The sequence below is a fragment of the Nomascus leucogenys genome, chromosome 4, assembly GCF_006542625.1.
Source record: "Nomascus leucogenys isolate Asia chromosome 4, Asia_NLE_v1, whole genome shotgun sequence".
Taxonomy (NCBI): domain Eukaryota; kingdom Metazoa; phylum Chordata; class Mammalia; order Primates; family Hylobatidae; genus Nomascus; species Nomascus leucogenys.
In genome coordinates, this window is record NC_044384.1 from 132,230,703 (window position 1) to 132,256,854 (window position 26,152).

General features: G+C 44.8%; 1 protein-coding gene across 5 annotated transcripts in view; it reads left to right on the plus strand.

Moving 5' to 3' along the window:
• The window catches only part of CSGALNACT1 (chondroitin sulfate N-acetylgalactosaminyltransferase 1), a 355,242-nt gene that overhangs the window by 288,063 nt on the left and 41,027 nt on the right, over positions 1 to 26,152 (plus strand). For all 5 annotated transcript variants that reach the window (XM_030812279.1, XM_030812281.1, XM_030812278.1 and 2 more), the window contains one exon: positions 14,580 to 14,796. In XM_030812279.1, coding sequence (XP_030668139.1) covers positions 14,580 to 14,796 — 217 coding nt within the window. The remainder of the gene's footprint in view (positions 1 to 14,579; positions 14,797 to 26,152) is intronic.

Genomic DNA, 26,152 nt, shown 5'->3' on the forward strand with positions numbered 1-26,152 from the left:
TCTGGAATCTTTGTATAACTCCCTACTATCTTTGCCTCTACCTTTGCTGACTGGCCTCTTAAACTCCATTGAGTCCAAGTAGGCATCCTGCAAGTGTAATTTCTAACCGTTGGTGTCTTAAGGTAATGTGATGGGAAGAGGTGGATCTGCCGTTTCTTCATTAGAAACCCACAGTTCTTCAACAATAGGAAGTGAAGGTGAAAAAGAGATCTGTGGAGTTGTTTCGAGCAGCCTGTTGTCTGGGTCCAGCGAACTCTAGAGACAGCACTGAGGGAGAAAAGTGCAGAGGCCCAATTTCCAGGATAGGTTCATTCTGGGGCTGTTGGTCACCTGGAGCAAGTTAGACTTAAACATCCTCAGAATCTGTTTCTTCCCCGTCTCTTCCGTTGAGTTTTCTCACTTCAGCCTTGTTGTTGTTTACTCTCACTGCATCTAAGCTTTCACCCTTTCCTGTCCTTATGCTCTACCTTTCCTTAGGCTTCTCTGCTCATCTCTCAACCTGGACCCCATAATGTAGCCCCTCTGTTACCGGTGGAAGAGATAGGAGTTACCCCGAGTTACCGGCAGCGAACCCCTAAGAGGTCCACAGCAACTTAAGTCCTTGCCGCCTCAGAAGAAAGAATTCTACTGAGGGGCATAAAGCAGAAAAAGAGACTAAGGCAAGTTTCAGAACAGGAATGGAAGTTCATTTTAAAAGGCTTTAGAAAAGGAACAAAAGGAAAATTCACTTGAAAGAGACCCAAGTGGGTACCTGAGGGACCAAGAGAGAAAAGAGAGCAAAAGAAGACAGGAATGAAAAAAAAAAAAGGGAGGCAGGGAGACCTTTAAACTTGATCCTGGGACTTTATAGGCTCGCCTCTTCCCCATGATTCTCCCCTTAGGATAGGCTTTCCGCATGCGCAGTGTCCTCCTTACCCTTTGGCACTGAGCAAGCGCAGTGTGTTTAGTGAGTGATACGCATGCCCATTGGAGGCTTTCTTCCCTTTTCCAGTGGAGTGTGCCTGGAGAAGATCATACTTCACCGTTTCTCTCTCTCTATCTCTCTCTCTCTCTGTGTGTGTCTCTCTCTCCCCTCTCTCTCCTTTTGTTTTGAGACAGAGTCTGGCTCTATTGCTCAGGCTGGAGTGCAGTGGCGTGATCTTGGCTCACTGCAAACTCCACCCCCCAGGTTCAAGTGACTCTCGTGCCTCAGCCTCCCAAGTAGCTGGGATTATGTGTGCCCACCACCACGCCCAGCTAATTTTTGTATTTTTCGTAGAAACGGGGTTTCACCACATTGGCCAGGCTAGTCTGGATCTCCTGACCTCACGTGATCCGCCCGCCTCGGCCTCCGAAAGTGTTGGGATTACAGACATAAGCCACCACGTCCAGCGCATTTTTGTCTCTTAACACACGGTCGCAGGGCATTGCTTCTCCTTAGGGCCTGCATTCAGTTAGCATTTTGATGTTAACAGGTGTGGAACATCAGGAAGTGGCCTCTCTCTGGCGCTGCCAAATTTTCATTTTTAGAGAGGCAGTGAGATAATTGCCGAATCATCCCCTTACGTTTCTAGGGGAGAGCCCTCTCCTGCCCCACTCATGCCTAGTTACCTGTTAACACTTCCGCCACTAGCTTCCCAGTGCCTGCCTGCCTTGCCCTCACACCTGTCTGCAGAGTCCAGTCCTAGTTCAGTGACTCGCTGTCTTGTTTCCTCTGTCTCCTGTGTTCCTCACGCTGCTGGAGAGAAGTCACTGAGTGCGCGTTCTGATGTCAGTGCAAATTCATGCTCTCTCGCCCCGCTGCACGCACCTCTGCGTTGTTTCCCACATCCTAACCCATCTCCGTGCTCATCTGTCCCATCCCAGCCTCCAGCACTGCTCAGAAACCCATTATTCTACCTTTAATTCCCTCATTCTGTGTCACCAAGAAATTAACAACTTAGCACCATGAGTTCCTGTGGTTCCTTGCCCCAAGCTTTCTCTATTTGTATCCCTAGCTTTCTGCTCCATCCCCATTTTGGGAACTAGGGAACCCTTCTTAGTCTGATACCAAGTACTTTGCCAGGTTGTAGATCTCATCCACTTCTCACCTTCTCACTCTGCCCCTGCCTCTGTATTATTCATTTCTATTTGTTCCTTCTTATCAGCATATGAAGGAAGTATGTTGCTCTTTCCGATATTTTATAAAAACATTCTGTCAACTCGGTAATTCCTCTGATTTCTACCCTATTGCATTTATTCCCTTTTTAGCCAAGCACCTTCCCTTTCTTCTTCCCTCCCTCCCTTTCTCCTTCTATGCAGCAAGTATTCGTTAGGGTTGCAGACAGCAAGTTCTGGTTACACAGAGTGTACCTTCCCATGGCAGGAGCAGTAACGCGTAGATAAGCAGTAAACACATTCAGATAACGTGTGATGAAAAACCCAGAATGGGGTCATGTGAAAAGGTAACAGAGAGTGTCTGTGGGATGGTGGGGGGCTTCACAGACTGAAAGTAGGTAAAGCCTCATTGAGGAGGTGGCTTCAGGGCAGAGACCTACATGGTAGGAAGGATCTAGCCATGTCAGACCTGGGGAAGTGTCCCAGGCAGAGGAGAAAGAAAGGGCAGAGGTTCTGAGGCGGGAATAAACTTGACAGTTTCAAGGCAATGAAGGAAAAACACTCAACTCACTACTGCTCCTTCATCCCTTATCATTTTTCAAATCTATCCCAGGCTGTCTTACACCCCTGAAACTGTTGCTGATGAGACTACCTGTGGATGGTCTCCTCCTTGCCCCATCCAGTGGGCTATTTCTTTTTTCTTTCTTTTTTTTTTTTTTTGAGACTGGGTATTGCTCTGTCACCCAGGCTGCAGTGCAGTGGTGCACACACAGCTTACTGTAGCCTCCATCTCCTGGGCTCAAGGGATCCTCGTGCCTGCACCGCCTAAGTAGCTGGGACTACAGGTGCACAGCACCACGCCCTGCTAATTTTTACATTTTTTTTCTAGAGACAAGGTCTTGCTATGTTTCCCAGACTGGTCTCGAACTCTTGGCCTCAAGTGATCCTTCCACCTCAGCCTTCCAAAGTGCTAGGTGTGAGCCACCGCTCTCAGGGCAGTGGGGCCAATTTCATCCTCATATTAATTAACCTCGCTGCAGTGCTTGGCACTGTTGAGCAGGCCCTCCCTCATCTGTTGGGTTCCCTGGTGTTGCTGTCTTCTGCCCCTCTGAGTGCTTCTGTCATTGGGACTTCTCAGTGACCCTTGCAGATCCACGCACTGTGCACCTGAAGGTTTGGCATATCCTGGGCCTGCATCCTGAGCTTGTTCTTCTTAATCTGAAGACTCTTCCTGGTGGACATGACCCACATCCACAGCTGCAGCTTACAGAGTGGGGATGTCTAAATCTGTATGTCTACAAAAGGCTTACCCGCCAAGCTTCACATCTACTCATGCACCTCCTCAAATCAGCACATCCTAAGCTTAGCTCATAATCCCTGTCTCACCTGTAACTCTAGTCAGCCTCCTTTTCTCCCTCTCCCTCACCTGCCTTGACATTTGCTAACAACATTCTCTCAAGCTTTTTTCCACCTCCATTGCCACCATCTTAGTTCAGGCTTTTGTCATTTCCTGCTAAACCATCATGGTTCTTTCCTTGTTGCTCTCTAATCTCCTTCCCTCTCATCATCCACCCACGCCGCACACTGCTCTAAGGTGAATGTCCTAAAAGATCTCATCTCTCCCGTGCTAAAACACTGACCCAGCTCCCCTTTCCTCTAGGACAGGTTGCACCTGTGAAGGTGACTTAGGGGATCCGTGTGATGTGAGCCCTCGTCCCGCTCCACTTCGGTCTTTCCAGCCTTCTCACACCTCCCATTCGTGTCTGCCTGTTGCACTCCAGCCTTCCCGAACTGCCTCAAGGTGGCCAAACATAACAAGCTGGTTTTTGTTATCTTTGCTTCCACGATTATCTTTCCTTTGAATGCCCTCTCTGATGTTGTTGTCTTGGCCAACACATGTTCAGTCTTCGGTTCTGGTAAAAAAAAAAAAAAAAAAAAAAAAAATCATCTGCTATCAAACTGTCTAGACCCTCCAGCAAGTGGAGACGCCCTCCTTTTTGTTCCCTTACACCACAGGCAGACTCTGTTAAGCACTTACCATCTTCAGGCCTGTTTTGTTTACCTGCCTTTCTCTCTAGAATGTAAATCCTTAAAGCACAGTGATTTTATCATGTTCATCTTTTTTATTTTCATTTTACGGGACAGGGTTTCACTCTGTTGCTGAGGCTGGAGTGCAGCAGCACGATCACAGCTCACTGCAGCCTCCAACTCCTGGGTTTAAGTGGTCCTCCTACCTCTGCCTCCTGACTCTCTAGGACTACAGGGGCGTACCACCATGCCTGGCTAATTTTTAGTATTTTTCGTGGAGACGGGATTTCACCATGTTGCCCAGGCTGGTCTGGAACTCTTGGGCTCAAGTGATCCACCTGCTTTGGCCTCCCAAAATTCTGGGATTGCAGGCATGAGCCACTCTGCCTGGACCATGTTTATATCTCTAATATAGAATATAATCCATCATTAATATTAGCCATGAGAAAAAAATTAATAAAAATAAAACTAACCATGTCATTTGCATTTGAACTCCATGAGGCTGGCAGGCCACTTGATGAGGAGCCCAGCCCACTTCAGTGCTGGAATCCTAACCTGCCTTCATTTTCTGCTCATTGTTGATTGCCTGATGGCCTTCATGAGGTGAGAAATACATTGCAGTTCTCTGCAAGGGAAGAAGGGCTCTGAAAAGAAAGTCAACTGCTAGTACCAGCCAGGCGAGGTGGCTCACGCCTGTAATCCCAGCACTTCGGGAGGCTGAGGCAGGTGGATGACGAGGTCAGGAGATCAAGACCGTCCTGGTGGATATGGTGAAACCCTGTCTCTACTTAAAAAATACAAAAAATTAGCTGGGCATGGTGGCGGGCTCCTGTAGTCCCAGCTACTCAGGAGGCTGAGGCAGGAGAATAGCGTGAAACCGAGAGTCAGAGCTTGCAGTGAGCCGAGATCGTGCCACTGCACTCCAGCCTGGGTGACAGAGTGAGACTCTGTCTCAAAAAAAAAAAAAAAAAAAAAAAGTCAGCTGCTAGTACCAATGATGAAATGAGAAGGTACTCTAAGTGAGTTCTTAGACATTTCTGATGGATTAGGAACCAGATACTGGTTTTGCCTGCCTGCATCTATGACATAAACAAATACACAACAAATGCAGTGTAGAGAAATAAGAAAAGGTGATGTATGAATTTTTTCAGCAAGTCCACCAGTTGCTGCAACTATTTCTTATCAAGTGAAAGAAACTTTCAGTGGCAGTTGAAACAGAAATAAAACCAGTGAGGACAAGTCCAGAGCCACTGAACATAGGCGAACTGTGATGCAGGGGAAAGTACGGACATTTCTGTGGCCCCACAGGTGAAGAGAGCCTTCAAGTAGATAATTTTTATTGCATTTCATGGGATGAGTGATTTGCCTTCTAGCATCTGAGCATATGAGGATTTATATCAGTCTTAGGACATCTCTTCCACAAATGTCACAAGTTTACTACGTTACCTATAAAAACAGAGCTGGCAGGTGATGGCACTGTAATAGTGTCTCATTTATCTCATGTGGTCTGGGAATGCGATATGCCATCTGAGCAGAATATTCTAGATAAGTGAGACAACAAAATAGTACAAAAAAATAAAAAATCCTATTTTAGAGTAAAATATTGAACATTTACCTGTTCCTTTTTTGAACAGAGTAAGCAGAATATGTGTTTACGGTGCAACAGCGTACACAGATCTGTGCTATTGTGGGGATGTCCTCAAAGGCAATTTACATGGGTGAAGTGTTTTTTCTTTATATTAAATGATCCTTGCTTCTCAGCCTTTTGGCTAAGATCAAGTACATTAAATGATTTCAGACGTTGATAATTAAAAGAAAGTAGTATTTTGCCCTCTCCCTTTTGTCAGGTTGTTGCCTTACACTATTTACCATTCTCAGCATTTCTGCCTGTTACGGATTTTCTTTTCCCAAATATTCTTTGTTTTCTTGTTGAACATATATTTTTTTCCATTAAAAATCCCCTCTTTCAAAATTTACCCTTTTCAATATGTTGGAGATTGGAACTTCGGATAGCTGTTACTTAACAACTGTCAAATTTCTATGGTAAGGTTCAAGGAATTCTGTAAGGGTAGGTGTGAGGGTTATCTCTGGGTACAATGAGTTTTGCTACAGACTTTACCTTGTTCTGACTTCTTGGATGCTCTTTTCATGATCTGGATTCTTTTCTATGTGCTGAGTTATCTTTTTCTGCATATGAAAAGTGACTCCAGGGAGTAAATCCTTCAGTGGGGGTTTATTCCAGGCCTTCATTGACCAGTTAGGCTAACACAAGCGAATCACATCTTCTCTGGGTCTCATTTTGCTCATCTGTGAAATGGTAAGGCTGGACAGGCAGATGCCCAAGAGCTTTTCATGTTGTCAGGTGCCAAAACAGTAGTTAAGGAAGAGACTTTAAAGCTCTAAGACAGAAGTGCCTGAAGAAGAGAGATGGCTTTGCATTGAGAATGTCCTGGGAATCTTCCCAGAGCAGAAGGATCAGATTTAAAAGGAGAAGGTGGAAGCATAGACTTGTGCATGGGTTGTGTCTGTGAGAAACTGCTAGACTTTTTCAGAGGAAAGCAGTTATGGTGGTCAATACATATAACATCCACCATTTAAACCATTTTTTAGTGGACAGTTCAGTGGCATTAAGTACATTCACATTCTTGGCATCCATCACCACCATCCATCTTCAGAGTACTTTCATCTTCTCAAACAGAAACTCTGTACATGTTAGACAATAACTCCCCAGTCCCTGCTTCCCCAGCCCCAGCAACCTCTATTCTATGCTCTGTCTCTCTGAGCTTGACTACTTTAAGTACCTCCTATCAGCGGGATCTTACAGGATTTCTCCTTTTGTGACTGGCACATTTCACTTAGCATAATGCCTGCAAGATTCATCCATGTAGCATGTATCCGAATTGCCGTGCTTTTTAAGGCAGACTGGCACTCTATCTATCATATGGATGGACCACATTTTGTTTATCCATTTGTCTGTTGATGGGGGTGTGTGTTGTTTTTATCTTTTGGCTTTTGTGAATAATGCTGCTGTGATCATGAGTGCATAAGTATCTGTTAGGACCCCTGTTTTTAATTCTTTGGGATGTAGACCTAGAAATATATAGAATTGCTGAATCATATGGTATTTCTATGTTTAACTCTGTGAGGAAGTGCCAAACTGCGTTCCATAGTGGCTGCACCATGTTGCTTCCCGCCAGTAGTGCACAGGATTCCAGTTTCTCCAACTGGAGAAAGTTATCAGCAGTCCCTAAACTTTTTGGCCCCAGGGACCAGTTTTGTGGAAGACAATTCCACAACAAGGGGAAGGTGGTGGTTTTGGGATGAAACTGTTCCATCTCAGATCATCAGGCATTATTTCAATTCTCATTAAGGAGCATACACCCTACATCCTTTACATGTGCAGTTCACGGTAGGGTGATGAGAATGTAATTCTGACACCAGGCAGAGCTCAGGCAGTCATGCTCACTCACCGGCTGCTCCCCTCCTTCTGTGCAGCACAGTTCTGAACAGGCCATGGACTGGTACCATTCCGGGGCTTAGGGACCCCTGGAATCAGTAGTTATATGTGCTCAATATAAACCAGCCTGATTGGTACCCAGATTTTGTAAAAGGCAAGAACAAGACTTACAATTAGTACAGTAGGTGGGGGCCTGATTATGGAGCATCTTGAAGGCTGGACTGTGGTGTTGATACTTTATTCTGTGGTATGGGATGCTGGCGAGAACTTTGAGCTAGGGAGATGTGGGGTTTGAGTGGTACTGTGGACACATAAGGGCCAAAATATTTATGTGTGGGACCGATTGGGCCCCAGAGGCCAGGATATGGGTTGGCAGATGCTTGTTGTTATCCAGCTGGGAGACCACGCCTCCATGTAGGAAGGTAGGGAAGGTGGGGATGAATGTGGAGACGGAGAATGAATGCGGGTGAAGGGGACTGTTGAGAATGAGTGTAATGTTTTGCAGGCAGAAAGTTGGAAGAGAAATTCTGCATAGGCTCAGTAGTGTGACGTCTGTCACAACCTGTGTGCATGCATGTCAGTGGGGGCGGGGAATCTGACTCAGGAGTGGTGCCTTTCTTGTCCCTTGTCAAGGTCCTCAGTTGAAGACAGGGCATAGAGAGGGGTCTGCACCTGGTTAGCTCCTGGCCTACTGAAAGAATAGACATTTGCATGAATAGACTACAGATCTCTGTCTTGGATACATGGAGATGTCCCCACCTAGTTGGGGGTCTTAGATCCTGGCCCACTGAGTAGGAAAAGACCGGCATTGAGATACTTGCACAAGGAGTAATTACACCAAACTCAAAGGAAGCTTAGCATTTATGGAAGGGAGGAAAGACATGGAGGTGCCAGGTAGGGTGTTTAAACAAAGATCTAAGCTAGCTCCAAAGTCCTGATTTTGACCTTTAATTTGCATAGTGCATGAAATGATGCTGTTCTACACAAGATGACAAGAAGGGTGTTTGTGGGGCTGCTTTGCTTTGTACTTGCCATTTGCATGCGTCAGCTTACTGGCTGAAAAACCATTCCTGCCTTGGAATACTTACCCTTCCCTCCCCACCCCTCCCGCCACCCCCAAGTTTGCTCTGTTCCTTTGTGTTTCCACCAATAAAGAGCTCCAGCAGGCAAACGGATTTTTTCAGGTGTTGTCCTTCATGTTTAAAGAAGACCAACTGAAAGTTGTTCCCTCTGTGCAGGGATGGGAATGTGTGCCTGTGGGCATGGTAGGTGGATGGCTGGGTATGGCTTTCGGTGGGCTTAGGTTGCAAGACAGTTTTAAATAACATTTTTAAAATAGATGAAATTGTGCTATTCACAATAGCGAAGCCATAGAATCAACCTAGATGCCCATCAGAAGTGGACTGGATAAAGAAAATGTGATATGTGTATACCATGGAATACTACACAGCCATGAAAAAAAAGAATGAAATCATGTTCCTTGGAGTAACAGGAATGCAGCTGGAAGCTGTTATTCTAAGTGAATGCAGAAACTGGAAACCAAATAACACATGTTCTCACTTATAAGTGGGATGTAAACATTGAGTACCCATGGGCACGATGAAGGGAACATTAGACCCTGGGGCATACCTCAGGGTGGAGAGTGGGAGGAGGGTGAGGATTGGAAAACCACCCATCGGGTACTATGCTCTATGCTGTTTACCTGGGTGACAAAATTATCTGTACACCAAACCCTTGCAACATGCAGTTTACTTGTGTAAAAAGCCTACACATGTTCCTTCTGAACCTAAAAGAAAACTTGAAAACAAAAAAGAAAACAGATGAAGTTAAGGGATCCCAAATCAGATTGATAGGATATAATTAAAATAATTAGCAGAGTATAGAGAAACCAGCTAAAAAATGGATGTAATGACTGTTGCAAGGCATAGTATGAGGAAGACAGAAAGCAGCATAAATTGTGGTGTGTGGGGTGAGCCTGGGTGCTGTAACCTTCCTGATGGGCAGTGTGCCATACCTGGAACCACTGACCATGGCTGGGGATCTCTGTTACCCTGGGCTGATGATGCAGGCACCTCCAAGGCAGCTGGCATTCTCTATTCGTAGGAGTTGTTATGAATAAGAATTACTACGTTCTGTAGGTTCTTCATAAATAGATGTCCATGTCTTGAGACAGGTTTAGGTATATTGCTCTCTGTATTTTCAACTCTATGGATTTTGATTTTTAAAAGTTAATGATTCTTAACCTGCTTCTGAGAAAATGACTTCATTGGGAAAAAAAAAAATCATTCCTCAGCCTGCATACATTTTTATCTGTATCTTAAACTGTCAGCTGCATTTTCTGTGTTTATGACTGTGTGGAGAAGTTATGTTGCCGACATGAATAACAGAAACTCGACGAGATGCAGTCACCCACACCGGGAGACCTGTTTCAGCTGTGCACATGTGGCCTCTGTGGCGAATATGGCTCCTGTGCAGATAGGCCCTCTGTGGTGAATGTGGATGCTTTGCGGATACGCCGCCTGTGACAAATGTGGCTGCTGTGCAGACACCATCTGTGGCCAATGTGGCCGCTGTGCAGATATGCCCTTCATGTCAAATGTGGCTGCTGGGTAGATATGCCCTACATGGTGAATGTGGCTGCTATGTGGATAAGCCCTCCATGACAAATGTGGCTGCTGTGCAGATACTATCTGTGGCGAATGTGGCTGCTGTGCAGATACACCCTCCATGGCGAATGTGGCTGCTGTGTGGATATGCCCTCCATGGCGAATGTCGTTGCTGTGCAGATATCCTGTTCATGGCAAATGCAGCTGCTGTGCAGATGTGCCCTCTGTGATTAACGTGGGTGCTGTGCAGATACATCCTCCATGGTGAATATGGCTGCTGTGTAGATATGCCCTCCATGGTGAATATGGCTGCTGTGTAGATATGCCCTCGATGGTGAATGTGGCTGCTGTGCATTTACGCCCCCCATGGCGAATGTGGCTGCTGTGTGGGTACGCTCTCCATGGCGAATGTGGCTGCTGTGTGGGTACGCTCTCCATGGTGAATGTGGCTGCTGTGCAGATGCATCCTCCATGGTGAATGTGGCTGCTGTGCAGATACGCCCTCCATGGTGAATGTGGCTGCTGTGCAGATACATCCTCCATGGTGAATGTGGCTGCTGTGCAGATACGCCCTCCATGGTGAATGTGGCTGCTGTGCAGATACATCCTCCATGGTGAATGTGGCTGCTGTGCAGATACGCCCTCCATGGTGAATGTGGCTGCTGTGCAGATACGCCCTCCATGGTGAATGTGGCTGCTGTGTGGATACGCCCTCCATGGTGAATGTGGCTGCTGTGTGGATACGCCCTCCATGGTGAATATGGGTGCTGTGTAGATATGCCCTCCATGGTGAATATGGCTGCTGTGTAGATATGCCCTCGATGGTGAATGTGGCTGCTGTGCATTTACGCCCCCATGGCGAATGTGGCTGCTGTGTGGGTACGCTCTCCATGGCGAATGTGGCTGCTGTGCGGGTACGCTCTCCATGGTGAATGTGGCTGCTGTGCAGATACGCCCTCCATGGTGAATGTGGCTGCTGTGCAGATACGCCCTCCATGGTGAATGTGGCTGCTGTGGTGGCTGTGCAGATACGCCCTCCATGGTGAATGTGGCTGCTGTGCAGATACGCCCTCCATGGTGAATGTGGCTGCTGTGCAGATACGCCCTCCATGGTGAATGTGGCTGCTGTGCAGATACGCCCTCCATGGTGAATGTGGCTGCTGTGCAGATACGCCCTCCATGGTGAATGTGGCTGCTGTGCAGATACGCCCTCCATGGTGAATGTGGCTGCTGTGCAGATACGCCCTCCATGGTGAATGTGGCTGCTGTGCAGATACGCCCTCCATGGTGAATGTGGCTGCTGTGCAGATACGCCCTCCATGGTGAATGTGGCTGCTGTGCAGATACATCCTCCATGGTGAATGTGGCTGCTGTGTGGATAGGCCCCCCATGGTGAATGTGGCTGCTGTGTGGATACGCCCTCCATGGTGAATGTGGCTGCTGTGTGGATACGCCCTCCATGGTGAATGTGGCTGCTGTGTGGGTACGCTCTCCATGGTGAATGTGGCTGCTGTGCAGATACACCCCCCATGGCGAATGTGGCTGCTGTGTGGATAGGCCCTCCGTGGTGAATGTGCCTGCTGTGCAGATATGCCCTGTATAGTGAATATGGGTGCTGTGTGGATATGCCCTCCATGGCGAATGTGGGTGCTTTCGGACTCAGCCCCGCCTCATTTGGGCCCTGGGAGTTGATGATTCACCTTGTCATCCCACACAGCATCAGAGGTGGGAAAAGAGCCTGTTGCCTCAGTGAGTACTACATTCCTGAAGGAATGAACCGTCTTTGAAGGGAAACAGTTAATGTTTTCAAAGAAGTCCTTTGAGCTTCCTAAGAAATGAACCTTCTTTTATTCCATAGCCTTTCCCTCCGGGACTTTGAAATCTTTTCCAACATGAGCTCAGCAAAACTCTCAGCTTGCCTGACTTTGAGGGCAGTCAAGCAGGATACCCTTTTACTCAACGCATTGGTGAAGGCTTCCAAAGGGAACTTAGTCCTTGTGATTCCTCCACGTCTGGGCCTTTAAATAGCTGTGTTCACTGCTGCGGAACTGTGGGTTTAGGTTTTCAGGTGGGGCTGTGAGGACAGTAGGGAGACACGAGACTACCTTGAAAACTCACAGGACCACACTCCTCTCTGTGGCACCTCAAAGAAATCCAATCTTTGAACAGGATCAAAGAGGCTGTAAAACCAGTGCTGTAGGATGAAAAGCTCCCAGAAGGCAAAAAAACAGAGAAGAGAACTTGGCAACATTTGCGAGGAAGACATGTGCTTCCCACGAAAGAGAAGAGGGAGAGTGAGCAAGAAAAAAGGGAGGGTTTGTGAGAGACCTTGAGAAACTGTAACTGACTCTAGGCAGGAGAGAAATCTATTTATGTACCTTTCAAACTGTATTCCATTGCCGTGTCGCTGTAACTGAAACTCCACAGTGTCACTTGTCAGGTTTTTCCCTGGAGATTGATTTCTGTAGCCAGTCAGTGACTGGGAGGTGCGTTCTTAGTTCACTGTGGGGATTAAGGAGACATGAATAGAATCCATGGTACTGTGGTTCCCCCTCATCCTAGGCGATACATTCCGAGACAATAGTGGATGCCCAGAAGCATAGAGCGTCTTGAACCCTAGCTATTGTATGTTTTTCCCCATACATACATACCTCGGATAATGTTTAATTTATAAATTAAGCCCCCAGAAAGAGATTAACAACAATAACCAATAACAAAAGAGAATAATCATAACAATATACAGTAATAAAAGATATGTAAACATGGTCTCTTCATCTCTCTCTCTCGCTTTTTGTGTCTCCCTGATTCTCTCTCACTCTCAAAATATATTGTACTTCAGGTAACTGAAATGGCAGAAAGTGAAACTAGAAAATGGGGACTGCTGTATAACCCAAAAGCTTTTCTGATTTGTTGGATTTTACCTTTGTAATGTGTGTGTGTATGCGTGTGTGTTTCCTGACTGTAGAGAAAACACGCATAATATCAGAGATAGTGGAAGGAAATGGATCTTTAGGCATCAGGGAAATCATCTGATCCTTAGATTGGGAAATTCTGTCACCTAGACCCTAGGGAGGCTTGTTCTGAGAGGGGAGCTGAGATGCTGAGTTCATATCTTCAACCTGACAAGCAATACTCTATGGAGTTTCAGCAACAGTGACATGGGATGGGACACAGTTTGAATGGTCCCTAGACTTCTCTCCTGCTTCTCTACCTTCTCAGAGAAAGGGGAGTCGTGAGGATGGCTAACATTTATCGAGGGTTTATTGCATGCCTTGTACTGTTCTAACCTCTTTCACACAGGAAAACTTTCACTCCTCACAGTAACCTGTGGGGAAAATGAGGTACAGGAGCATGAAGTAATTTTTCAAAGCAAACCTGTGGGGCCAGGATTTGAACCCAGGCAGTCTGGCTTGATAGTATGTGCTCTGATTCCCTGAGTCATGCTGTTTACAGATAGGAAGGAAGATATGAAACTAAATATGATGTATTCATACCACTGTACTGAATATTTTATGTGTTGTCTATTTTAATGCTTCTAGAAGCTTCCAGACAGCCCCACAACCCATGTGACCAGCCCTGAGCTACTCCCAGGTGTCCCAAATAGATTACTATGGTCAGTTCATCTGAAATGGACATAATTTCTACCCCCCCACACTTTTTTTTTTTTTTTTTTGAGAAGGAGTCTCGCTCTATTGCCCATACTGGAGTGAAGTGGTACAATCTTGGCTCACTCCAACCTCTGCCTCCTGAGTTCAAGCGATTCTTCTGCCTCAGCCTCCCAAGTAGCCAGGATTACAGGCACGCAACATGACGCTCTACTAACTTTTGTATTAGTAGAGATGGGGTTTCACCATATTGACCAGGCTGTTCTCAGACTCCTAACCTCAGGTGATATACCCACCTCAGCCTCTCAAAGTACTGGGATTACAGGCGTGAGCCACCGCACCCAGGCTGAAATGGCTTAATTTCTAAGACATAATTTTAATGCTCATTTTTAAAATTAAGTGTAATTATTTTAGTATTCTTCAAATCATATTGCAGAAAATTTGGATACTAGAAGAAAAGAAAAAACACATAATCCCACTCTGTATCACAGTCAGTCTTACTTTGGCCTATTTCCTAAAAATCCTTTTACAAATGCCTCTGTATCCTATGAATACAGTTTGTATCCAGCATTTCAAGCTTTTTCCCATGTTTTTGTGCAGTCTTCATAACTGTGATTTTAAAATTCATGCTATTTTGACTTCTTTTGGTATTTTTTAATTGGGAGCATTTTGAATTTTCGAATAATTGTTGGAGAGATTTCATCTTAAACACTTTTTAAAGGCCGTCTGTGCTAGATCTCGGTTAAAAAACACTCAGCAGCCAACGTTAATTTTTAGAACTATCTTTCCTTGTTTTTCTTTTAATAGGGATCTACCGAACAGAAAGGGACAAAGGGACATTGTATGAGCTCACCTTCAAAGGGGACCACAAACACGAATTCAAACGGCTCGTCTTGTTTCGACCATTCGGCCCCATCATGAAAGTGAAAAATGAAAAGCTCAACATGGCCAACACGCTTATCAATGTTATCGTGCCTCTAGCAAAAAGGGTGGACAAGTTCCGGCAGTTCATGCAGAATTTCAGGTTGGTTTGTTCGCACGTGTTTATCTTCCTCCGCATGGTGTGTGTTAGAACACTGACATCATTTCCCGTCATCTCCTTCATTTCCCCTGCCCAGTACAAAGCCTCCTTTCTCTTATTCAGCTCTGTTTTCTCCATGTAAAGTTTGTCATTTGTATTTGCCTTTCCCTAGAGCGATTAGAAAACTGCCTTACAAGCATATTTACCTTCAGAAGTGAAAAGCAGGAAGGACTGGGTTTTCACCAGGATCTACAAAGATGACCGAAGGCCTGTTATGTTCATTCTGACTTGCGGAGGGGCTCGGGTTTGGGGATAGCAGGAACCAAGACTCACAGGCAAGTCAGCAACCTAGAGTCTTGAGGAGCAGAGAGGAGCTGGCGGTGGCAGAGCCCACGTTGACAGTGGGCAAGCCATGCAAGGTATTCTTGATTGGCTCTAGGCTGCCTTCACCTGCTGTCCTGTTCCAGTGGTGGCTGCAATGCACTGGAATAAAATCTATCTTTTATTCTAACCTGCATCATCTTAGACTTAATTGTAGAATTATACCAAGAAGGTTTCAAGCCCACATTTTTGTAGCTACTCAATGAGTCTAAGCTGGGTTTCATTTTTCAGGCATGCTGATCAAGTTTTTAGATGTGTGCCTTTAAGCCCTTGATTGCGCAGTGTTGGATCTTAGAAGCTGTGATGGCTCAGATGCACATATTGGCTGAGGATAACCAGCTAACTGATTTCGCCAGCTTGTTTTAAACATAGAAAATCCTACTGTCTAATTATAAATCTTGAAAGATCAAGCTGATTTTTTATTTCTTTTTTTTGGGACGGAGTCTTACTCTGTCACCCAGGCTGGAGTGCAGTGGCACGAACTCTGCTCACTGCAACCTCCACCTCCCAGGTTCAGGCGATTCTCCTGCCTCAGCTTCCCAAGTAGCTGGGATTACAGGTGCCCATTACCATGCCCGGCTAATTTTTGCATTTTTAGTAGAGCCCGGGTTTCGCCATTTTGGCCAGGCTAGTCTTGAACTCCTGATCTCAGGTGATCTGCTCACCTTGGCCTCTCAAAATGCTGGGATTACAGGGGTGAGCCACCGTGCCCAGCCTTGATTTTTAATCTTAGTAAATTTACATTATTAAAAGGCATAATGTTCAGTATAAGGGTGTGGTTGATACCTTTCAAAATTCTGGTTCATGAGCATACTCTGTTTTAATTTAAAGGGTAACCCACTTAAAACTAAGTTTTTTGAAGATCAGAATCAAATAGTCCTTAGACCTTTGAGGTCATCTGGTCTAATCTTCCCTTAATTCAGACTGTCTTTCTGACATAGGGTTCTCTAGGCAATGTGTGTGTGCACCAGGAAGCTGCCTACATTTCTAGTCAAGCTGCTGCTTTGTTGACCATCTCTGGATACGAAGTTCTTTATTGTTTGTACCTGAAGTCAGCTTCCATGTCTCTTCTGCCTGGTGGGTCTAATTCTAGCCTCTGGAGGACTGAACAAGTCTATTTCTTCTTAAACATCATAAGCTTTCAAGTATTTGAAGGTGGTCATCACAAGTCTCCTAGTCTTTTCTTTCTGAGGTATAGCAGTTCTCAATTCCCTTAGCTTTTTCATATTCCCTAGTTCATACATTTTTTTTTTATTAGCTGGAGCTTGCCTTTAGCCATGATGTAATCCAAAGTAGAGTGGGCCGATTGATTGATCTTTTCCCAGTTTGTAGAATACTCCTTTGTGCATGATCACATAATTGTTTGCAGTGTTCCTCTGGCTCCAGTCCTGAAGTGAGTGTTTTTATAATTTTGGCTTCTTTCAACCTTCTTTTAGTGTTTTTGCTCTCTTTCTCTGTAGGCCTTCCCTTTTGAATGGCACAGTGCCACTGGTTGATTAAACATTACATCTCCAGAATGACTGAACCTGCGGCGTTCTGAATGCAGTTGTCAGACCTGAATGTGGTTTGCATTAGGCATTAAGTGAAATCATTACTCTCAGCAGCTAGAATGCCCATTTCTAGGACTAGGTTATAGCAAGTTCCTTTGGCGAAGAAGCTATGTCTTACTGGGTTCAGGGTCCTGAGCTTTGATTCTCTGAGTCCTTGGACATGTTAGGCTTGCTAAAATGGCGCTTACACTAAGGAAGTATCTGCTCCGTGAAAGGACAAATCCTCACTGTAGGACTCCTGGGGCGTGAAATAGCAGGATTCTCTTGGATGTATATGAACAGCTATTTCCTTAGTGTCCTGAGAATTTTAAGCAATTAACAATAGGAATAAAACAGGAAGGGAAGTTTCGCTGAGAAGAGTCAAATGAGTAGCTTACAAGCCTCAAAACGGAGTGGGTGAAATGAAACATGATTTCAGTTAATTTTTTAAAAGAACACAAAAATCCTAGGGCCATTTGCGTTGAGCTGATTCATCTCAGCTCACCATATGGACTTTTACTATTTGGATGTCCCTTGCTCGTGGAGGTAGGAAGGGATGGGTGACAGAATACTTGTCACCTGGAGAGGATATTTTGAGAGCCTTTTGCATGTGCTAGACATGCTACCCAGGTGCGAGGGATCAGAAGATAAATTCAAGATGCGGTGCCTACTTTCACAAATAGCAGAAGCTGCAAATACAGAGCCAGGCACTGTGGCAGAGATATAGACAGGGGACAGTGGGACACAAAGAGAATCTGCGCAGGACAGCTGACACTGGAGCAGGAGGCTGAGTAGGGAGTTTATGTCGCAGTCAAGGCATTTCTGAGAGTGTTGAGGTCTCTGAAAAACTGGGATGCGAGAGGGTAAATACCTGTGGGTATTTAATTCTTCATAAGACCTTATTAAAGCCGGCATTTCAAACCCAAAGAAGGGGTTATTCAGGGCATGGTGTCAGGACAACTAGCCAAACATAGCAGAAAAAAATGTGATTCTTATTTCACACCAAAAAAGCAAAGTAAACTCCAATTAAATAATTAAATGCAATTAGCATGACCATAAAATTACTGGAAGAAAATATAAAGGGCTACTTAATAAATATTTGATGTTGTCTTTATAAAGTCCTTTTCATCCCCAGACTGGAGATTGTGAACTGTGGTTGACACTGAGGATGACACTGGAAGCAATTTGTATTTCCTTTTTTTCCTCTGTTTTCTAAATATTTATATAGCTACCATATGTTTTATATTTTGTTTAAAGATTCAGTGAAAGATTATTTTTGGCTTTTATAATTTAAACATGACTTTTTAGTTTGTAAAAGGTAATACTTGGCCATTATAAGATGTTTAAGCAGTGTAGAACAGCACAAGGAATAAATTATTTAAAAAGTCACTTCAGGTCTCACCTCACAGAATTAACCCTTATTAACATTAGTTGAACATCATTCTGGGCAATTTTCTTTGCATATCTGCAGATAGAAGAATTGCTTGCCAGCTGGGAATAAGTCAGTGCAACATGAGATATACATTCTATTTCTACTTATAGAATTAAAATGTATCTTGCTTAAATTCATAGAAGAAAACTGGAAGTATAATAAAGGATTTGCTGAACTTTAAGAAAATGTGTCTTCACTGTAAGAGACATTAGTTCCCAAGAGATCCCGCTGAAGTTAAAAAGTAATTTTTGCAAAACAAAAAATGGTTGGAAATATTATTTTTTAACTACATTTTGTAACTTTTTGATTGAAACATTGCAGTACAAAAGGAAATCAGCACAGCTACACTTTCTGCCTTCTGTGTCTCATCTTCTGAATTTTGTTAGCAATCATTTATTTATTTATTTTGAGACAGAGTGTCACTGTCACCCAGGCTGGAGTGCAGTGGCACAACCTTAGCTCACCACAGCCTCCGCCTCCCCGGTTCAAGCGATTCTCCTGCCTCAGCCTCCCGAGTAGCTGGGATTACAGGCGTATACCAACAGATCTGGCTAATTTTTGTATTTTTAGTAGAGACTGGGTTTCACCATGTTGGTCAGGCTGATCTGAAACTCCTGACCTCAAGTGATCTGCCCACCTCGGCCTCCCAAAGTGCTGGGATTACAGGCGTGAGCCATGTGCCTGGCTGCAATCTATTACTTTGACCTTGACAGGGTTACAATCTTTACATTCTACTTTATAACTACAGTTTCTACAGTTCTGGATTTAAGTGGATTTAGTGTATTCATCAGCAGTCCTTTTCCAATAGCTTTCCATTCCTGAGTTCTTAGTTGTCTATATTGTATGGTCAAGAAAATTTTTCAAGAAAGGTCACAAGTGTTTGAGAATGGAGTATCTACTTTTTGTCATCGTGGACAGAGAGCTTAGCTGGGCTTAAAATTCGTGGGACACACTGTCCTTCCTCAGGACTTTGTAGATATTCTGACATTAAATGATCTGGTGAAGTGTAAGAGCACTTTATTTTGTCTCTCTCGTAAACGGCTTTTGCCAGAATGCCTGAAGAATTCCTTCATTAGTCTTTAATCACATTTACTTAATCAGGTTATGTCTCATCTCAGCTTCTATTGTTCCCTCCCTTCCTCCCTACCTTCCTTCCTTCCTCCCTTCCTTCTTTCTCATGGAGGAGTCTCGCTCTGTTACCCAGGCTGGAGTGCAGTGGCACAATCTTGGCTCACTGCAACCTCTGCCTCCCAGGTTCAAGCGCTTCTCGTACCTCGGCCTCCCGAGTAGCTGGGACTACAGATGCATGACACCACGCCCAGCTGCTTTTGGTACTTTTAGTAGAGGTTGGGTTTCACCATGTTCGCCAGGCTGGTCTTGAACTCCTGACCCCAGGGGATCTGCCCGCCTTGGCCTCTCAAAATGCTGGGATTATAAGTGTGAGCCACCACACCTGGCCAATGTCTGTTGTTCTTTAGCTGATTTTTCTGTAGTACAGTTTCCTATTTTGCTTTGTGGGTTCTTTCAGGGAAATTTTTGGATGCTTTATTTTTGAGTTCTGTTTGCTTCGTTTATTGGATTCTCTGTTTCATGGATGCAATTATATATTTTACAGGTCTTCTCCATTTATTAGCATCTCTGTTTTTTTAATGCCCTTAGTCTTTTATCTGCTTTTACTTAAACCTTTATTGTGTCAGTAATTTGATTTTGTGACATATCTATTCTGTACCTTCCTATTTCTAATGTATTACTTCTGTGCATTTTGGCTGTTGATTTATTTTCTGAGCACACAGTATGCCTGCTAATGTTATTCTGTTGTTTTTATTGTTTTCTCTTTGGACTTTTTAAAAATTAAATTCATTTTTTTGTTAATAAAGTGTGAAACATTTCTAAGAAATTTTCTTCTGTTTGAGTTACCTTTTCTTTCAGACCCATTTTTTTCTTTCGCTTTACATGCTATTTCTTAACTTTTCCTTTTAATTTTGTTCTGATTCTTGGGATGTGGTTGCTATGATTTCTTTTTTATCTTTTCTCATCACGTGCAGGTGACTACCCAGCCTTCTGTTTGCTCGAGCATAGTATGGGTGGATTCTCCTTGGCTCTCTCCTCATCTTGACTGAGAATTGTTGTGCATATTTTGAGGACAGGGTTTTTCTCTGTTTAGTTTATTTGCAGTGTGAAAGCTGGGTGGAGGAGAGGAAGAACCTCCAGGGGCTTTGTGCAGCCTTTGCTGAAGTTCCCTGTTCTCGTGGCTCTTCTGAACCCTGGGATGGATATGTGAGTTTTGCCAGGCTCACTTGGTGTAGGGGGAATTAATTGTTTTCCCAAGGGGTAGATGTATCATATTTGGCCCTCATAATGGCCTTCATATAAGGGCTGAGGCCTGGGACATCACAAAGAGTCAGCCCCACTTACTCACGCCTCCAGCTCCCTTGCTCTTCTTCAGCATCTCTTTCCACTCCTACCAGTCAAAAAGAGGAAAAAGGAAGTTTTGGCTCTGTTTCTAACGCTTCTGTGGGATGTGGGGGAGATGCATACATGTCATCGGCTCTCAGTATTTCTCATCCCTTCTCCTCTAACTCTTCAGATAAAAGATCTTCACTAAAAGTGATTAGCTTTTTTCCTTTGCTTATGTCAAATCTCCCCTTCCCTGCTTTTTTTTTTTTCAGGGGTTCACAAGTAATTGGGATGGAATTACCTTCCCTCTCCACTTTCATTAAAATTTGTAGAAATACCAAAATAGCCTGGCGTGGTTCTTCCTGCTGCTGGTGCCAAGGTCCTAGGTGGAAGCCAAAGTCTCTTGTGTCTTCCATAGGTCCCCCAGGCTGCCGTCTCACACCTGAATCTGTGTCTTCTCTGTTTTCTCACCAACGAGCTTCCCTTCTGGAGGTGGTAAGTGGGGCCAGGAGCCCCAGGAAGCTAATGTAGAACCTTCCATTTCTTTCCTTGGCCTTCACTCTGTTGAAGTTGACAGCAGAAGATTATGTCTCCCTCATTGGTCATTTATTGGTGGCAAAATTGTTGCCATTTTCAACTATTTTTGGCACACAGTTTGCAATGATTGCTATTTGAGATGAATGTATTTAAAGCATTATCCTTCCCATGCATCACCCTTAAAATATCAACACCGTTTGCTCATACAGTTGGTTGAGGAATCTTTAATGTGTTGCTTCATGTATCTCAGCTTTAGTATCTTCTGTAAAAGGAAAGTCTTGGTCTAGATGGGCCCTGTCCCCTTGCAGTTGTAGGCGGATTATTATCAGTAGTAGGTTTTTCCACATCAGCATCAATTTGTTAATTATTTACCTAGAAAAGACTTGCATGGCTTCAACTTATAATAAATATGTCTTCTTGGACAGAAGGAAGAGGTGTGGAGCCTGGAATTCCCAAGAAAGAGCAGCCCTGGTCACGAGGCACAAAGCGGTCCTGGGGAAGGCTAGGTCTGCAGAAAACAGTTCACCCAGGGTAGTGGCCAGGCCCGGGTATAATCTGGAAGGAAGCAAAGGGCACATCTTTGTGCTCTAGAACTGTGCTTGGGGTGGTCCCTGGGAACAAAATTTATTCCTGGGTGCACAGAGTGTGTGAACTAAGTTATTTATTGTCATTATTATTTCTTCTCCTTATAGTCATCTCAACTACTCTCTAAAATTATTTGTGTTTTAAAAAATACAAGTTTAATAAAACCATTTTTATAAATTTCAATGAACAAGGACTCAATAACAATATGGGAAGAGGGACAGGTCCACCTAGAAATTGAGACTAATAGAAAGTTGGAACTTGTCGAAAATACTAGATTTCAGGACGTCCCAACAGGCAAGGAGAAAGGGGTAAAACAAAGGCCAGAGTCCTCCAGCTGTTCATGTTTAATGAAGAGAAGTCTGTCGTCCGCTGGGTGAGATGAGCTTTCTCCTAGCACCCAGACCCTGAGGGCCTTCATTTAAGAGGCATTGAGCCACCAAATAAATGATATTCCTCACATTTACAAGAAATCCTGATGCTAAAGCTTGACGCTAAAGCTTGAGTATTGTCATCTCTGAGTAAGAATAAAAGCCCCACTGCACCCCTCGATGGCAATAAAGACTGCTCTGTTCTTGGTGCTATGGGGCTATGTATGTGCTGTGTGAGTCCATTTTCTTTTTCTTTTTCTTTTTTTTTTTTTTGAGACACGGTCTTTAAAAAAGTTCAGTAGCCCAAGCTGGTGTGCAGTGGTGTGATCATGGCTCACTGCAGCCTCAAACTCCTAGGTTCCAGTGATCCTCCCACCTCAGTCTCCTGAGTAGCTGGGACTACAGATGCATGCCACCACAGCCAGCCAGATTTTTCATGAGACAAAGTCTTGCTGTGTTGCCCAGGCTGGTTTCAAACTCCTGACCTCAAGTGATCATCTGTAAAGATCACTTTACAGCCTGCCTCAGCCTCCCAAAGTGTTGGGATTACAGGTGTGAGCCACTGTACCTGCAAATGACTTCATTTTTGTTTGTGGAAATCAAATATCTGGAACTGTGGCAGGCTCCTTCTCTCCTGCTGTCATTGTCCTGGCTGATGTGGGACCCTCAGAGGCTTCATGTGCAGTTTCTTCTCCGCTGGATGCCCCACCCACCTCTCTTGGGTCTCTGCAGACTCTACCTGTGGCTGGGAAGAGAGGGAGCTTACCCAGGAAAACTTGCTTTAAATGTAGCTCCTGCTGTTTTTCTGTTTCCTTTTTGTCCAGTTGCATGTTGGCTTAAACCTACTTACTCTTCCTCCTCTTCTCATTATCTTCCTCCTTCTCCTTCTCCTCCTCCTTCTCCTTCTCCTCCTCCTTCTCCTTCTCCTCCTCCTTCTCCTCCTCCTCCTCCTTCTCCTCCTCCTCCTCGTCTTCCCCCTCCCCCTCCCCCTCCCCCTCCCCATCCTCCTCCCCCTCCCCCTCCCCCTCCCCCTCCCTCTCCCCATCCTCCTCCCCCTCCCTCTCCCCCTGCCTCTCCCCTCCCCCTCCCCTTCCCCCTCTCCCTCCTCCTCCCCCTCCTCCTCCCCTTCCCCTTCCCCCTCTTATTCCCCCTCCCCTCCCCCCTCCTCTTCCCCCTTCCCTCCCCGCCTTCCCCCTTCCCCTCTCCCCGTTTCTCCCTATTCCCTCCTCTCCCCCTCCCCTCCCCCTCCTCTCCCCTCCCCCTCCTCTCCCCTCCCCCTCCTCTCCCCTCCCCTCCCCCTCCCCTCCCGCTCCACCTCCCCTTCTTCTTCTCTTCCTCCCCTCCCCCTCCCCCTCTTCCTTCCCCTCCCTGTCTTCCTTCCCCTCCCCCTCTTCCTCCCGTTTCTCCCTCTTCCTCCCACTTCTCTCTCTTCCTCCCTCTTCTCCCTCTTCCTCCCTCTCCCCTTTTCCCTCTTCCTCCATCTCCCCTTCTCCCTCTCCTCCTCTCCCTCTCCTCCTCCTCCTCTTCCCCCTCCTCCTCTTCCCCTTCCTCCTCTCCCTCTTCTCCTTCCTCTCCCTCCTCCCTCTCTTTCTTCTTTCTTCTTCCACCCCATTTTGCCTTTGAAACTATTCTCAAATTTGGTTTTTGGCTGCTTTGTTTCTCTTACCTTCCATATTGTAGATTTTAAGCCAGCTGGTTACTTCTTGTCTATTTTCTTTGTGATAGCAGGAAGAACCTCATAATAACAAAGCTATAGATTTTCTTTGGTCTTTATCTCTGAGCTTCTCTGAAGGGAAAAAGGCAGAATTTTTGTGGAAAATATTCTTCACTTTGCTTTAAAAAAAAATTTCTCAATTCCAAGTTTACTTGATTTTTTATTTTGACTGCTTCCAGCTGTACTGAGAACCCTTTTTCGTGCTGCTATATTCCTCCTCAGACCTGACTGGTGATTTTTGTCTTAATGTTCTCTTTCTAACATTTATGATATTTTAATACAGTATCAAGGAAATTTTGTACTTGAATTTTCTTTAGCAGTTCTCTTTTATTCAGTTTTTGGCCTAGAACATTAAGATGGTTCTGAAAATTTCAGGAAAATTATTTTAAAGCAGTAAGTATAGATTCTCGGAAATTGAAATGAGCCTGGAATGTTTTAGCGAGGCTGGTATATGTGATAGAAAGGCCTCCGGTCATCAAATGTTGGATCATGATAGAGATTCCCAGTGTCTTTGTGTTCCCCAACAGGAAAATGATATCTTTTCCATAGTCTAGTCCTCTTGCCTTCCCTAAGCCCCTCTACCTCTCCATAGGCCATTTCACTATTTGTACACCAGAGCTGCACCAAGAAAGTTGGATGGCTAATGTGTTTGAGAGATGCTAATCTATATCATTCATTGTATTTGGATAAAGGTTTCTCTTTGGAGACTTAATAGAAGTTGGTTTTGATTTCACCTGAGCCAGGGGTTATGTAGCAACATCCATCCAAGAGTAAAAAATGACCAAACGGAAGATGATCTCATTTTCTGTTTTGAAATGAACAGTCAGGAAAATAGGTCCCAATTGCTTGATTACTCATTTCTTAACACTGATTGGACTACTCAAATAAGGGGATAGAATAATTATATATTAATAAATTTGTCTTGATACAGGGGAGGGGAGATGCCCCTCAACCCAAAGGAAGAATATTGATTTTAAAGCCAGATTTTACTTAGCCCCGCTAACTCTGTTCCTTATTTCCAATTTCTTTGTGCCAAGGAATTTCTTCTTGTAACCACAGAAGACTACAGATAGAGTTTGGGAACTTCAGGTCTTTTACATGTCATTTCATTTGCATGGGACACTACTTAAAGCCTAAATAGATATTCATCACATACCTGAACATTTGAGTCGAAAATTGACTTGGAAAGAATAGTGATGTGATTTCCTTGCATCTGTGCCTTTATCAGCTGTGAAAGCCCTGCCTCTGCCCTTGTTCATGTGCGTGGTGGCTACTCACCTATCAAGGCTCAGCCTGGATCCCCCTCGTCCTCAGTCCCCCTTTCCCTGGCACCCAGTGGAAATAACCGTACTCACCTCTCAGCCTTTTAGCTGATTTTACCTCTGTTACTGTGGTTATTCCATCCTGCATTATATTATGGCTCTTTAGTTGTCTGTCGCTTCCAAAAAACTATAAAGCTCCTGCAATAGGGAGGGTGACCAGTTGTCCCAATTTGCTTGGGACTGAGAAATTTTCCAGGATACAGGATTTTCATTGCTAAAATCTGGAAAATCGCAGGAAAGCCTGGTTGATTGGTTCTACTACAAAGACCATACATGGTCATCCTTTGTAACTCCTTCTCCAATGAGGATAATTCATTGCACACATAGGTGCCCAGTAAGTGTTGATTATTCAATCCACACTTCCCTAGACCACATAATATGAGGTATAAAGATAAGTATCCTTAACTGCAAGAAACGCAATTTTTCCCCCTCTCTCTCCCCTACTCTGGCTGGCAAGATCTCCAACCTTCTCTGGCCTTCTCAGTCTTTCTAGGTATCCTCGATGATAACTCACACATGTGCAGATGTTAAGTTCAACCCCCACTGGCTGCACAAGTATCAGTTGTATGAAGCAAACCCATGCTTCTGACAACAGCCAGAGGGGCTATCACTCCCAAATGGCATGTGGCTGCTGCTGCTACTGTACCCACCACCAGCATCTCTATCACACTAACACCATTACCTTCCCCAAAAGTCCTGGCTTGAGCTCCCAGTATCCTCATAGTTTCTTTTGCTGTAAAGAAAGCCGTCACGTTTTTTGTAGCTCTGTCTCTCTAGGACTCACAGGTGAGTCCACAAGAGCTGGCTGGAGAACAGGACCCACCCCAGGGGTGTGCATCACTTTGACAATCACACTGCCTCTCTGACAAGTCAGTTGTTATTACTGAGCTTATTTCTCCCTCAAGACAGTGATCAAGAACCGAGGTGATTTTGCTACACCCACCTCCCCTTGCCCTGGGACAGATGGCAAAGTCTAGAGACCTGTTTGGTTGTCACATCTGGGATAGGTGGGTGCTTCACGGATGCTGCCACACATCCTACTGTGCACATCACAGCGCCTCCCACAATAAAGAGTTAGAGGGTCTAAACTGTTA